Below are 16,148 nucleotides of genomic sequence, written 5' to 3'. Positions count from 1 at the left end.
CAACACGGCTTTGGAAGTTTTAGCCACAGCAATCAGAGAAGAAAAGGAAATAAAAGGAATCCAAATCAGAAAAGAAGAAGTAAAGCTGTCACTGTTTGCAGATGACATGATACTATACATAGAGAATCCTAAAGACGCTACCAGAAAACTACTAGAGCTAATCAATGAATTTGGTAGAGTAGCAGGATACAAAATTAATGCACAGAAATCTCTGGCATTCCTATACACGAATGATGAAAAATGTGAAAGTGAAATCAAGAAAACACTCCCATTTACCATTGCAACAAAAAGAATAAAATATCTAGGAATAAACCTACCTAAGGAGACAAAAGACCTGTATGCAGAAAATTATAAGACACTGATGAAAGAAATTAAAGATGATACAAATAGATGGAGAGATATACCATGTTCTTGGATTGGAAGAATCAACATTGTGAAAACGACTCTACTACCCAAAGCAATCTACAGATTCAATGCAATCCCTATTCAAACTACCACTGGCATTTTTCACAGAACTAGAACAAAAAATTTCACAATTTGTATGGAAACACAAAAGAACCCGAATAGCCAAAGCAATCTTGAGAACGAAAAACGGAGCTGCAGGAATCAGGCTCCCTGACTTCAGACTATGCTACAAAGCTACAGTAATCAAGACAGTATGGTACTAGCACAAAAAACAGAAATATAGATCAATGGAACAGGATAGAAAGCCCAGAGATAAACCCACACACATATGGTCATCTTATCTTTGATAAAGGAGGCAGGAATGTACAGTGGAGAAAGGACAGCCTCTTCAATAAGTGGTGCTGGGAAAACTGGACAGCTACATGTAAAAGTATGAGATTAGATCACTCCCTAACACCATACACAAAAATAAGCGCAAAGTGGATTAAAGACCTAAATGTAAGGCCAGAAACTATCAAACTCTTAGAGGAAAACATAGGCAGAACACTCTATGACATAAATCACAGCAAGATCCTTTTTGACCCACCTCCTAGAGAAATGGAAATAAAAATAAACAAATGGGACCTAATGAAACTTCAAAGCTTTTGCACAGCAAAGGAAACCATAAACAAGACCAAAAGACAACCATCAGAATGGGAGAAAATATTTGCAAATGAAGCAACTGACAAAGGATTAATCTCCAAAATTTACAAGCAGCTCATGCAGCTCAATAACAAAAAAACAAACAACCCAATCCAAAAATGGGCAGAAGACCTAAACAGACATTTCTCCAAAGAAGATACACAGACTGCCAACAAACACATGAAAGAATGCTCAACATCATTAATCATTAGAGAAATGCAAATCAAAACTACAATGAGATATCATCTTACACCCATCAGAATGGCCATCATCAAAAAATCTAGAAACAATAAATGCTGGAGAGGGTGTGGAGAAAACGGAACACTCTTGCACTGCTGGTGGGAATGTGAATTGGTACAACCACTATGGAGAACAGTATGGAGGTTCCTTAAAAAACTACAAATAGAACTACCATATGACCCAGCAATGCCACTACTGGGCATATACCCTGAGAAAACCATAATTCAAAAAGGGTCATGTACCAAAATGTTCATTGCAGCTCTATTTACAATAGCCAGGAGATGGAAACAACCTAAGTGTCCATCATCAGATGAATGGATAAAGAAGATGTGGCACATATATACAATGGAATATTACTCGGCCATAAAAAGAAACGAAATTGAGCTAGTTGTAATGAGGTGGATGGACCTACAGTCTGTCATACAGAGTGAAGTAAGTCAGAAAGAGAAAGACAAATACCGTATGCTAACACATATATATGGAATTTAAGAAAGAAAAAAAAAAGTCATGAAGAACCTAGGGATAAGACAGGAATAAAGACACAGAACTACTAGAGAATGGACTTGAGGATATGGGGAGGGGGAAGGGTAAGCTGTGACAAAGTGAGAGAGTCACATGGACATATGTACACTACCAAATGTAAAATAGATAGCTAGTGGGAAGCAGCTGCATAGCACAGGGAGATCAGCTCGGTGCTTTGAGACCACCTAGAAGGGTGGGATAAGGAGGGTGGGAGGGAGGGAGACGCAAGAGGGAAGAGAGATGGGAACATATGTATATGTATAACTGATTCACTTTGTTATAAAGCAGAAACTAACACACCATTGTAAAGCAATTATACTCCAATAAAGATGTAAAAAGAAAAAAAAAGTGAAGACTCCAATGCTGGCCTTGAAAAATTCATTTATTCTCTAGCCCCAGGTGAGTACTGGCTTATGCTGGATGTGTTTTTCTAAAAAAAAGCCTTGTTTTGGTTCATTTAATTACCATGGGCTCTCTGTGGGGTTGATGAAGTGTTGGACAAAAATTAGTAACCTTTGAGTACTTATTCATTCAATCCAAAGACAGGTACACTATTCTGTACCAGACCTTGTGTGAGGAGAGCTGGGCATATAATGACCTAATTCCTACTGGATAAAATGTGGATTACTAATAGACATGTTCATGTACAGGTCTCCAGAATCACAGTGACACCCTAAATAACAAAGCATTTATCGAGGCAAACACTTTTGAGGTATTTCACCAGCTCAGCATCACCAACCATCAGCAGCTACTAGACCAGACCACAGGAAGATTCCTAACCCAAGCTGAGGTGATCAGACTCCCTCTCCTGGAAATCTGAATTGGAGCTGAAAGACACAACTTTGGTCTGTGAAAAACTGGAACTACACCATGAAACACAGGAACTATAGGGCTGCTGTACTCTACCACACAGATGAAGAATCAGGAAAAGCTGGTCTGAGGAGGAGAGAAGAAAGTCTGAGCCTCAAGGGCTTCCCAGACTGGGTACAGTCCCTTCCAGACACCTGGCAGTATTCTTGCCTTTGGGCTCCACAAAACACTCCTGAAGTCTTATACAACACAGAATTATTTTTGGCTTAGACTGAATGGCTTGAACAAGTTTCCCCTCTGTTACTCACTACCAGAGAGTCCTAACAAACACAAATACCAAGCAATTGCTGATTTTGACACTGCCATATCCTAAGGCATGGAGCAGGACTCTCCTTTCTCAAACCTGGACTTGTGAGGAGTCACAGAAAGAGCCCTATCTCTCTCTTTCCTCTCCTCTTCAATAGCCGAAGAATGCAGCTTCACAGAAGGTTAGGTTCCCTAACCCACCCCTTATCCCATCTGTTTAGTGCTCTAAATGATGACCAGGTTCCCAAGCTTGACCACAGAAGACTACAGAACTCCAAACTTCCAAAACGCAGTACATTTCTAAGAAAGTGTGATTTTTAAAAGGACTGAAAACAAACAATAAAATTGTTTCTAAAAATACACATATAATAGTGTTTCCAAAAAGGTGGAGCAGAAATACTTTTCACTAATCCTGCACTAAATACAAAAATATCCTTCAGGAATGAAGAAGAAATCAAAACACTCTAAGATGAAGGAAAACAAAGAGAATGTGCTGCTAGAGTGTCTAAAGGGAGTTCTCTAAGCAAAAAGTAAACAAAAAAGAAGGAACCCTGGAACAACAGGAAGAAAAACAGACATGATAACTTGCAAAGAAAATCCCAAGCAACCTACCCAAAAAACTCCTAGAACTATTTAGTTCAGCAAGATCAGAGGATACAAGATAGAAATACAAAAACCAATTATTTCTACATACTAACAGTGAACATATGGACACCCAAATAAAAATATAGTTGCAATTACAATAGCTAAAAAAAAGAAAAAAATGGGTGTAAATCTAAGAAACATGTACAGGATCTATATGCTAAAAACTGCTAAAAGAAATCAAAGATCTAAATAAAGGGAGATATACTGTGCTCTAAAAAACAAAAAACAAAACAAAAAATATATATATACATACATACATACATACACGCATAGCCTCACCCCCTCCACCAGCACCAGCTGGGTACAACCCACAAAGGTCTTGTTGGCTTTTGTTGCTTCTTCTCGGAAGACAGTGATAAGTTCCTCCAAACGCCTTAATTTTACCTCTTCTGGGATATCATCCTTCAGCCTGTGATATGCCCGTGTCTTCTATTAAAAAAAAAAAAAAAAGAGATGGAGGTCACCACGGACTTGTAGAATCCATTCTTCAAACACGGAGGCAGACATGCTCATCCAATTTGCAATTTACAGACACATGTATAGGAACACAAGCCACACCACAAAGGTTCTCTAACTCTTGGGCCTTCTAAGAGAAAAAGGTAACTATACAGTGGAGCCACATTTTTACAAGGGTTAAATTCTAAATTTAGCACATGAAAATCATAGACTCAAAATTGTTCTTGATGTTTTTATAGGACACAGACACTAAATTCATATACCAGGTTACTCAGCAGCAGTGTTTATAAAGACACAAGATGCAAAGCATAGTAAATGTTTATCAGTAGGGAACCGGTAGGGTCTTCCCTGGTGGTGCAGTGGGTAAGACTCTGTGCTCCCAATTCAGGGGGCCCAGGTTCGATCCCTGGTGAGGGAACTAGATCCCACATGCATGCTGCAACTAAGAGTCCGCATGGTGCAACTAAGAAGTCTGCATGGGGGCTTCCATGGTGGCGCAGTGGTTGAGAGTCCACCTGCTGATGCAGAGGACGCAGGTTCGTGCCCCGGTCCAGGAAGATCCCACATGCCGCGGAGCGGCTGGGCCTGTGAGCTATGGCCGCTGAGCCTGCACGTCTGGAGCCTGTGCTCCGCAACGGGAGAGGCCACAACAGTGAGAGGCCCACGTACCGGAAAAAAAAAAAAAAAAAAAAGAAGTCTGCATGCTGCAACTAAAAGATCCCACATGCCAAAACTAAAGATCCCAGGTGCTGCAACTAAGACCCAGTGCAGCCAAATAAATAAATAAATTTTTTTAATTTATTTTAAAAAATAGGTAACCAGTAAAACAAATTATGGTTTATCTACACAATGGAATATTACACAGTTGTGACAAAGAATGAGATAGCTATGGATACAGATATGATTGCTCTCCAAAATATACTCTGAACAGAAATAAGCAAGGCACAGATCAACATGTATAATAACTTTGATGTAGAAAGTATACAAATAAATATATTTATAAATACATGAAATGTCTCTGGAAGGTTAAAGAAGTAGTTGCTAAAAGCAGTTGCCTTCAGGGAAGGAACTGAAAAACTAGGCAACCCAGGAAGAAAAAATAACTGCTTTGCACTGCATACTATTTTGACCTTTTGAATTTTATACCACACTCAGGTTTTACCCAGTCAAAAAAAAAAAGAAAAGAAAATGTATCCTTGAAAACCTTTTAAATCATCCAAAATCATAGTGTACATACATGTTTATATATATAAACACACACACTTTATATATATCTTTAGGTACGCAGCTCATAATGGAGTTGGAGAACCACTGAGCTAGACAAAAGTGGAAAGTCTATACACCAAAGTCTAGACATTCAAACCAATCTGCCTTTAAGAGAACTACCACATCCAGAGGGAAATGAAGAATGGGTAGAGAATTCTAAAACAGAATTCTCTTACAGGATTTACTCTATTCTGTCTTATTAACAACTAACCTCTACTGTGCACTTAACTATTATAAAACACTATTTTAAGTGCTTTATATATATTATCTTAAATCTCAAAATAACCTGATGAGGTTGGTATTTATGTTCTCCCTTTTCACAGATGAAGAAAGCAAAAACTTTTCCCAAGGTCACACATTATTAAATGGGAAAGGCACAATGTGAGTGCTTGTTCTCATCCACTATGCTACTTGATTAAGCCTCTAGGACCTTAACCCTAATCTAGGAATTAGACTCCAAGTAAACACTCATATTCAATGCCCATAGGATATGCTTCCACCTCACACTGAAAACTCACTTCCCAACTCTAGCATTAAAAAGAATTTCTCGGGCTTCCCTGGTGGCGCAGTGGTTGAGAGTCCGCCTGCCGATGCAGGGGACACGGGTTCGTGCCCCGGTCTGGGAAGATCCCACATGCCGCGGAGCGCCTGGGCCCATGAGCCATGGCCACTGAGCCTGCGCGTCCGGAGCCTGTGCTCCGCAACGGGAGAGGTCACAACAGTGAGAGGTCCGCGTACCGAGAAAGAAAAAAAAAAAAGGCTGAGGATGGCTAGGAGGGCAACAAGGAGCCTCTGTAAAACAAATCACATCTGTTGGCCAAAAAAGAAGTTCTGCATATTAATAAAAGATTTTCGGTTTCTTTTAAAGAGAACAGTGCCCCTCCCTCCACTTTCAAATTCTGAACAACCTAAACATAATTTTAAATATTCTAATGAAGAGGAATATTAGCATAATTGTTTTTCATCTCAAATTGCTGAACTGTATAAAAGGGTAGACAGGTTTATTAGAAAAAATAAAGAAATGAATGGTAAGATCCTTGTGGTTTCTCAAGGACAGCCTTGCTGCCACTTTCTTTTCTTCCCAGCTGTCCACAATCGACCAGAAACTGGTCGGGAATGATGTCAGTCTCAGCATAGAAGTAGCTCCTCCCCCAGCCCAGGGCTCACCTGTCTCATGCTATAGGCAAAGAGGAAGCCCATGTTGTACTGAACTTCCTGAAGCAAAGACACTGTCTGGAGGTGATCTTCCTCTGTCTCACCACAAAAGCCAGCAATGAAATCGCTGCTGAGGCTCACACCTGTGACACACAACAAAAGACAGCATGTCACTGCTGCTTACCTTCAAGAGAAGCCTTTGGTACCTGTGGATTACGGAGGGAAGGATAGAGACTGTAAGGCCTTCCCTGGAGCTAGCCAACCCGTGTGCAAGTAAAACGGAACAGTTATTATAGAGCAAGGAGGTAAAGGCCTGCTCATCAACAAGGTTCCCATGCCAGAGCCTGGCTTCTCAGTCTACATTCCCTTCAGTGCTAGAAAAGGTATTTTTCACTACAAATATTGGATTTAGGGACACAGTAGGAGTCCGTATTTTCAAATTTGTCCTGCTTTAACTTTTTTTTTAATTTAATTTTTATCTTATATTGGGGTATATTTGATTTACAATGTTGTGTCAGTTTCAGGTGCACAGCAAAGTGATTCAGTTTTACACATACATATATCCATTCTTTTTCAGATTCTTTTCCCATATATTTAGGTTATTACAGAATATTGAGTAGAGTTCCCTGTGCTATACAGTAAGTCCTTGTTGATTATCTATTTTATGAATTCCACTTATAATTGACATCATATGTTATTTGTCTTTGTCTGACTTACTGCACTTAGTATGATAAACTCTTGGTCCATCCACAGTGCTGCAAATGGCATTATTTCATTCTTTTTTATGGCTGAGTAATATTCCATTGTATATATGTACCACACCTTCTTTATCCATTCCTGTCGATGGACATTTAGGTTGCTTCCATGTCTTGGATACTGTAAATAATGCTGCAATGAACACTGGGGTGCATGCATCTTTTCAAATTATGGTTTTCTTGGGATATATGCCCAGGAGTAAGATTACTGGATCATATGGAAGCTCTATATATAGTTTTTTAAGGAACATCCAAAATGGCTGTACCAATATGGAGGTTGTCTCCGTAGTGGTTGTCTCCATATGGCTGTCTCCACAGTAGCTGTACCAATTTACATTATCATCAACAGTGTAGGAGGGCTCCCTTTTCTCCACACTCTCTCCAGCATTTATTGTCGGAAGATTTTTTGATGATGGCCATTCTGACCAGTGTAAGGTGATACCTTATTGTAGTTTTGATTTGCATTTCTCTGACAATTAGCAATGTTGAGCAGCTTTTCATGTGCTCTTTGGCCATCTGTATGTCTTCTATGGAGAAATGTCTATTTAAGTCTTCTGCCCATTTTTGGATTGGGCTGTTTGTTTTTTGATACTAAGCTGCATGAGCTGTTTGTCTATCTTGGAGATTAATCCCTTGTCGGTCGCTTCATTTGCAAATATTTTCTCCCATTCTGTGGCTTGTCTTTTCGTTTACGGTTTCCTTTGCTGTACAAAAGCTTTTTAAGTTGAATTAGCTCCCATTTGTTTATTTTTGTTTTTATCTTCATTACTTTAGGAAGTGGATCCAAAAAAGATATTGCTGCAGGAATTCCCTGGTGGTCCAGTGGTTAGGACTTGGCGCTTTCACTGCCATAGCCTGGGTTCAATCCTTGGTTGGGGAACTAAGATCTCTCAAGCCATGTGGCATGGCCAAAAAAAAGATACTGCTGCCATGTATGTCAAAGAGTGTCCTGCCTATGTTTTCCTCTAAAAGTTTTATAGTATCCAGTCTTACATCTGGGTCTTTAATCCATTTTGAGTTTATTTTTGTGTATGGTGCTAGAGAATGTTCTAATTTCATTATTTTACATGTAGCTGTCCAGTTTTCCCAGCACCACTTACTGAAGAGACTGTCTTTTCTCCACTGTATATTCTTACCTCCTTTGTCATAGATTAATTGACCATAGATGTGTGCGTTTATTTCTGGGCTTTCTATCCTGTTCCAATGATCTATATTTCTGTTTTTGTGCCAGTACCATACTGTTTTGATGACTGTAAGTTTGTAGTATAGTCTGAAGTCAGGGAGCTTGATTCCTCCAGCTCTATTTTTCTTTCTCAGGATTGCTTTGGCTATTCGGCATCTTTTATGTTTCCATATAAATTTTAAAATTGCTTGTTCTAGTTCAGAGAAAAACGCCATTGGTAATTTGATAGGGATTGCACTGAATCTGTAGATTGCCTTGGGTAGTATAATCATTTTGACAATATTGATTCTTCCAATCCAAGAATGCGGTATATCTTTCCATCTGTTTGTGTCATCTTCAATTTCTTTGATCTTATAGTTTCTTAACTTTCATCTTATAGTGTTCTACAGTTTTCAGAGTACAGGTCTTTTGCCCCTTAGGTAGGTTTATTTCTAGGTATTTTATTCTTTTTGATGCAATGGTAAATGGGATTGTTTAATTTCTCTTTCTGATCTTTTGTTGCTAGTGTATAGAAATGCAACAGATTTCTGTACATTAATTTTGTACCCAGCAACTTTACCACATTCCTTGATGAGCTCTAGTAGTTTTCTGGTAGCATCTTTAGGATTTTTTGTGTATAGCATCATGTCATCTGCAAACAGTGACAGTTTTACTTCTTCTTTTCCAATCTGGATTCCTTTTATCTCTTTTTCTTCTCTGATTGCCATGGCTAGGACTTCCAAAACTATGCTGAATAAAAGTGTCTTGTTCCTTGGGGTTCCCTGGTGGCGCAGTGGTTGAGAGTCCGCCTGCCGATGCAGGGGACACAGGTTCGTGCCCCGGTTTGGGAAGATCCCACATGCCGCCGAGCAGCTGGGCCCATGATCCATGGCCGCTGAGCCTGTGCGTCCGGAGCCTGTGCTCCGCAACAGAAGAGGCCACAACAGTGAGAGGCTCGCGTACCACAAAAAAAAAAAAAAAAAAAGTGTCTTGTTCCTGATCTTAGAGGAAATGCTTTCAGCTTTTCACCCTTAAGTATGATGTTAGCTGTGGGTTTGTCATATATAGCCTTTATTATGTTGTTAGGTTCCCTCTATGCCCACTTTCTGGAGAGCTTTTATCACAAATGGGTGTAGAATTTTGTCAAAAGCTTTTTCTGCATCTACTGAAATGATCACATGGTTTGTACTCTTCAGTTTCTTTTTTTTTTTTTTGCGGTACGCGGGCCTCTCACTGTGGGCCTCTCACTCAACCACTGCGCCACCAGGGAAGCCCCTACTCTTCAGTTTCTTAATGTGGTATATCACACTGATTTGTGGATATTGAAAAAAATCCTAACATCCCTGGGATAAATCCCACTTGATCATGGTATATGATCCTTTCAATGTACTGTTGGATTCAGTTTGCTAGTATTTTGTTGAGGATTTTTGCGTCTAAGTTCATCAGTGATATTGGCCTGTAATTTTCTTTTTGTGGTATCTTTGGTTTTGGAATCAGGGTGATGGTGGCCTCACAAAATGAGTTTGGGAGTGTTCCTTCCTCTGCAATTTTTTGGAATAGTTTCAGAAGGATAAAAAGGATAAGTGTTAACTCTTCTCTAAATGTTTGACAGAATTTGCCTGTGAAGCCAGCTGGTCCTGGATTTTTGTTTGTTGGAAGTTTGCGGGGTGGGTTTGTCTGTCTGTCTATCTATCTATTTATTTATTGCTGCGTTGGGTCTTCGTTGTTGTGTGCAGGCTTTCTCCAGTTGTGGCAAGCAGGGGCTACTCTTCGTTGCAGTGTGCAGGCTTCTCATTGCAGTGCCCTCTCTCGTTGTGGAGCACAGGCTCTAGGCACATGGGCTTCAGCAGTTGTGGCACATGGGCTCAGCAGCTGTGGCCCACAGGCTCTAGAGCACAGGCTCAGTAGATGTGGCACACGGGCTTAGTTGCTCCAGGGCATGTGGGATCTTCCCGGACCAGGGCTCAAACCTCCATCCCCTGCTTTGGCATGTGGATTCTTAACCACTGTGCCACCAGGGAAGTCCCTTGTTGGAAGTTTTTTAATCACAGTTTCAATTTCAGTACTTGCAATTGGTCTGTTCATATTTTACTTCTTCCTGGTTCAGACTTGGAAGATTTTACCTTTCTAAGAACTCATCCATTTCTTCTAGGTTGTCCATTTTATTGCCATATAGTTGCTTGTAGTAGTCTCTTATGATCCTTTGTATTTCTGTGGTATCAGTTGTAACTTCTTCATTTTCATTTCTTTTTTTTTGGCTGTGCCACATGGCATATGGAATCTTAGGGATCTTAGTTCCCCAACCAGGAACAAACCCTTGCTCCCTGCAGTGGAATCAAGGAGTCCTAACCACCAGATTGCCAGGGAATTCCCTCATTTCTGATTTTATTTATTTGAGCCCTTTCCCTTATATTCTTATATATAAGCCAAAGGTTTATCCATTTTGTTTATCTTTTCAAAGAACAAGGTTTAGTTTATCTTTTCTGTTGTTTTCTTCATCTCTATTTCATTTATTTCTGCTCTGATCTTCAAGATTTCTTTCCTTCTACTAACTATGGGTTTTGTTTGTTCTCCTTTCTCTAGTTGCTTCTGATGTAAGGTTAGGTGGTTTGAGGTTTTTCTTGTCTCCTAAGGTAAGATTATATTGCTATAAACTTCCCTCTTAGGGACTTCCCTGGTGTCGCAGTGGTTAGGACTCTGCGCTCCCAATGCTGGGGGCCCGGGTTCGATCCCTGGTCAGGGAACTAGATCCCACACACATGCCACAACTAAGAGTTCACATGCCACAACTAAGGAGCCCACGTGCTCCAACTAAGGAGCCAGTGAACCACAACTAAGGAGCCCACCTGCCGCAACTAAGCCCCGGCACAACCAAATAAAAATAAATAAATAATTTTAAATAAATAAATAAACTTCCCTCTTAGAACTGCTTTTGCTGTGTCCCAAAAGTTTTAGATCGTCATGTTTTCATTTGCATTTGTATCTAGGAATTTTTTGATTTCCTCTTTGATTTCTTCAGCAATCCATTTTTTAGCCTCCATGTGTTTGTGTTTTTTAGTTTTTTTCTTGTAGTTGATTTCTAATCTCACAATGTCGTGACTAGAAAAGATGCTTGATATGACTTCAGTTTTCTTAAATTTCCCATGGTTTGCATGATCCAGCATGCGATCTATCATGAAGAATGTTTCAGTACCTCATCCAAACATATACTTTTGAAGTTAAACACAATGTTCCAACACACTTTAATTTATTTAAGTATCCCAACAATCCAATAAGGTGAGTACTATTAACTCCATGTTACAGATGAGAAAACTGCAGCCCAGAGAACCTCCACACTATCCTGTCCCATCCAAATGAAAGTATTGGTACAGAACACAAGTTACAATAATTAGAAATTTGTAAAACAATGTAGACATTGTCAACAAATCTAAACTAAAAGACTTACAGAGTAATTTTATTCGGAGGAAGGGAAAAGAGAAAGGGGAGTAAGGGTTATGATAACAAGAAAAGAATTACCTCTAAGTACACATTTTTAAAAATAGCAATTGCTCCCAAATCAGAACTAATTTAGACTATAACTTTGCCAGCTAACGAGCAGGAACGAGGTTTCTCTCATGTGTTCAGAAACACAAAGACTATAGAAAAGGAATCCCTTTAGTACCTGAGGCCACAAGCTAATCCACACCTCTGAGTATATCTAGCAAGACCAAGATATTAAAAAATCGGAAAGAAGAGAAAGAGAGAAAGGAAGAGGAGCAAAAGAAGTGAGAAAGGTGACACAATGTACTACCACAGGTGTTGCCTGTATCTGACCAAGAAGACTGGGGTCACTGGTAGAGTAATGTGCTCAGCAAAATATGTTTCTTAAATGTACCTGGGATGGACTCTCTGATATGATGAATTAATTCCACATAAGCTTCTCTTGAATAACTGCAATAAAGAACAAAAAGAAAACGCTTAGATGAACCAATCTTCTTTAAATGAATGCTAAAGAAGATAGCACTATGAACTAATCACATGTAATTACTTCTCATTCACATAGGACAGTACAAGAGTAAGTATCCAGAAGAGCCCTTTTGATCCAAATCCTGTACTATAACCTAATCCAAAGCCTATAAAATTTTAATTCAAGAACATAAATTACTCTAAATAGATGTTTTTATTTAACTAAGAAATGAAGACAAATTAACATTTAATATCTCTAAAACTCTTTGCCAATGTGGAATACAAGGAAATTACTAGTTCCATACAGCTTGCCATTTGTCACATGATCCTTTCAGTCTTATCTTTGCTATACTTACTATTCCCAAAGTGAGTGAATACATGGAGCTATATTTAAATTCTAAGACCTAAAAACCTTTAATGTTAAAAGCTAAAGGATTAAAATCTCAGCGTGCCACACAGTAGGTGCTTAATAAAACACATGCTAAACAAATGAAATGAGTGATCTAGTCCTCAGTCTATACTTATAGAATGAACAGAAGCAAGTTATAATGTCCATGGGTTTACTCATGTAATAAATATTTAGTGAGCAGCTACTGTGTGCCACACACTACACTAGGTTCTTAGACACTGCTTGGTCCTTAAGGAAACATGGAAAGGTATGGGATGCCCCCCCCGCAAGCAAGTCTGACCCCCTCCGCATGGCCTCCAATACACGGCTGCTTCCACTCTGGGCTGGTAGGTGGATCTGTTTACAGATATTGTCCCTCTCGTGAATCAGCTGCAGAACCTGATCAAATAGAACACATTAAAGGTCATCAAAGTCACACCAAAGAATCTTGCGGAAAGGAATACCACCCCGCACTGTTTCTCCACCAAGGTTAATTTTTGAGAATTAAGAGGCTGACTAAACCAAACACATAAATTACCGAAAATCTTTACTTTTGCTCAACCCACGTTCTGTCTGTCCCAGACATTTCACCTGATAGCACCTCTGCTTTCAAGGAGTGAAGAAAGTAAGCAGAGGTCAGATTCAAGCCATGGGGCTATACAGGGGTAGTGCCAACAGAGGCCAGAAAGGAAAAACAGCATTTGTTTCATCTAGCTTACAAACTAATTAGCCACTTTAAAAGATATCATCAAGAAACTAAAACTAGGGCTTCCCCGGTGGCGCAGTGGTTGAGAATCCGCCTGCCGATGCAGGGGACACGGGTTCGTGCCCCAGTCCGGGAAGATCCCACATGCCACGGAGCAGCTGGGCCCATGAGCCATGGCCACTGAGCCTGCGCGTCTGGAGCCCGTGCTCCGCAACGGGAGAGGCCACGACAGTGAGAGGCCCGCGCACCGCAAAAAAAAAAAAAAAAAAAAAACAAAACTAAAACTAGGAGAAAATACCTGAAAAAAAATACTGACAAATGATTTGTATCAAGAATACATAAAGAACTTTCACAACTCAATAAGACAAATAACACAGAGGGGAAAAAGTAGGGGTGGGGCCAAAAGACAGACATTTCACCAACACAAAAAAAGGTTTCACACATGAGCTACATACTACATGCCAAGCACATTGCCGAGTACGTTCTACCTGTTATATCTACTTCCCAATAACCCAAAGCAGGAAGTGATTATTAACCATTTTACAAACAAAGATGACAAGTTGAAAAGGTCACCCCTACTGGTAAAGCAGTGGAAGAGCCAGGACTGAACTCAGCTCTGAGGCCAAAGTCTAGACTCTTTCACACTGCATCACACTGCCCCCCACCTGTCCTTCCCATAACATCCTGTAATAAAACCTCTCTCCGCACAGCCCTCATGGTCCCACTGGTGGTCTTAGTATCAGTCCTTTACTTGCCCCCACCTTGGGAGACTTCAAATCTTTCCAAAGGATGGGTAGGTTCAGAGGGCAATATATAGTAATACACCACAGGATCCCCTGATCCTCTGAGGACAGATGCCTCTGCTGCATGCTACTGGCTGCAGCCTTTGGCATGCTTAAGGATACTGATGTCAGTTCGACACACTAAACTCTCAATACTCACCTCATCAGGAAAGTCCTTGGGGTGGGGAGAGGTGAAACGAATCCTCATTTCAGGATCTATTCTGGAGACCTGATCCAGAAGGTAAGCAAAACGAAGGCCCCCTTGCTTGGCTTTATAGTTGGTAGAAAAGCCACGGCTAAGCTTGGTGGACACTGCATTGTTGAACTGGACCTCTGAAGTGTCCCGAAAACTATTAACATTCTGACCAAGGAGTGTCACTTCTTTCAGCCCCTGAAAAAGGGAAAATAAATATACTGGAAGCAATTTGAAAACATGTTTGGCAGCTTCATACCAAATCTCTAAGTAAAATTAGCTAAACCTACCAAGAGCCATCCATAAATGTACTCTGTCTTTAACCCAATAATTTCATGCTTGGGCACCTTGTATGAAGAAATGAACTTCAGAATAAAACCTTATGTAAAAAATCTTCAAAGCATTTTTTAGAATAGCAAAAAAGCTGGATTCAAGCCCCATGTTCAATAACAATGGTTAATTTATAACACCCAAAATCAAGTTATGACACCATTCTGTCCACTAAATGTTATATAACCATCACCTATGAAGTATTCTTGCCAAAAACATTTAGTCTAAATCCCATCAAGCTTTTACACCTAACTTCCAGTTTACCAGAATTCAGGGCAATATTTTAAATGACAACATGAGGAAGCAATCAGCCAAACCCAGACATGTCTAATGCATCATTTAAGACACACAACAAAAAAGTGAAAGGACTGTTTTAGATTAAGAGAGTTTGAAGAAATATTACAATACAATCAAACAAAACTGTACAAATCTTGATGGGATCTTGGTTTGAAAACAGAACAGTAACAAGATATTTTTGGATAAATTAATAAATTTTGAATATGGGCTGTGTGTTAGAGAATATTAGTTAATTGTTAAATTTCCTACAAATGATAATGGTATTATGGTTATGAAGGGGAAAATTCTTTATTCTGAGAAGATACATACTGACGGATGCAGGGCAAAGTGGCCTGATGACTACCACTTACTTTCAAATGGTTCAAAAAAATATATTTATATATCTACAGAGATAGGCAGATAAAGGACATATGACAAAATGTTAATAATCATGTTTATTAGACTAGTCTTTCAACCTGTTTGAAAATTTGCATTGTAAAAGTTCAGAAAGAAGAATAATGGTTTCTATAAAGACTATTTTTTATAATTTTATTTTGACATAACTTCAAACTTATAGAAAAATTGCAATGGTGTAAAAAACTACCAGGACTTCCCTGGTGGTCCAGTGGTTAAGAATCCGCCTTCCAATGCTAGGGAAGCAGGTTCGATCCCTGGTCAGGGAATTAAGATGCCACATGCTGTGGGGCAACTAAGCCCGCACTGCAACTACTGAGCTCGCGCACTCTGGAGCCCATGCACCACAACTGGAGAGCCCACGTGCCACAACTACTGAGCCCAAGTGCTCTGGAGCCCGCGTGCCACAACTAGAGAGAAACCCGCACACCGCAACAAAGAGCCCATGCGCCACAATGAAAAGATCCCACATGCCACATCTAAGACCCAACACAGCCAAATAAATAAATAAATAATTTATTTATTTTTAATTAAAAAAAAAAAACTCCCATATACTATTTGCCCAGATTCAATAACTGTTAACACTGTGTCCTATTTCTTTATTATTCACATTCACACCTCATGTATATACTTTGTCTCTCTACACACACACGCAAGCACACATTTTTCTAAGTCTTCTGAGAATAAGTTGCAAACATCATACTCTTTTAC

At 39.6% G+C, this 16,148-nt stretch overlaps 1 protein-coding gene across 1 annotated transcript in view; it reads right to left on the bottom strand.

Annotated features, from left to right (window-relative positions):
• The window catches only part of CDK5RAP1 (CDK5 regulatory subunit associated protein 1), a 42,758-nt gene that overhangs the window by 13,887 nt on the left and 12,723 nt on the right, over positions 1-16,148 (bottom strand). The window contains 5 exon segments of the mRNA XM_060124396.1: positions 3,889-4,038; positions 6,499-6,629; positions 12,278-12,333; positions 13,038-13,135; positions 14,385-14,615. Of these exon segments, the coding sequence (XP_059980379.1) occupies positions 3,889-4,038; positions 6,499-6,629; positions 12,278-12,333; positions 13,038-13,135; positions 14,385-14,615 (666 nt within the window).

Source organism: Lagenorhynchus albirostris, chromosome 15 (assembly GCF_949774975.1).
Source record: "Lagenorhynchus albirostris chromosome 15, mLagAlb1.1, whole genome shotgun sequence".
NCBI classification, from domain to species: Eukaryota; Metazoa; Chordata; class Mammalia; order Artiodactyla; family Delphinidae; genus Lagenorhynchus; species Lagenorhynchus albirostris.
The sequence above is the reverse complement of the archived record's forward strand: the minus strand, read 5'-3'. Positions and strand labels throughout refer to the sequence as shown.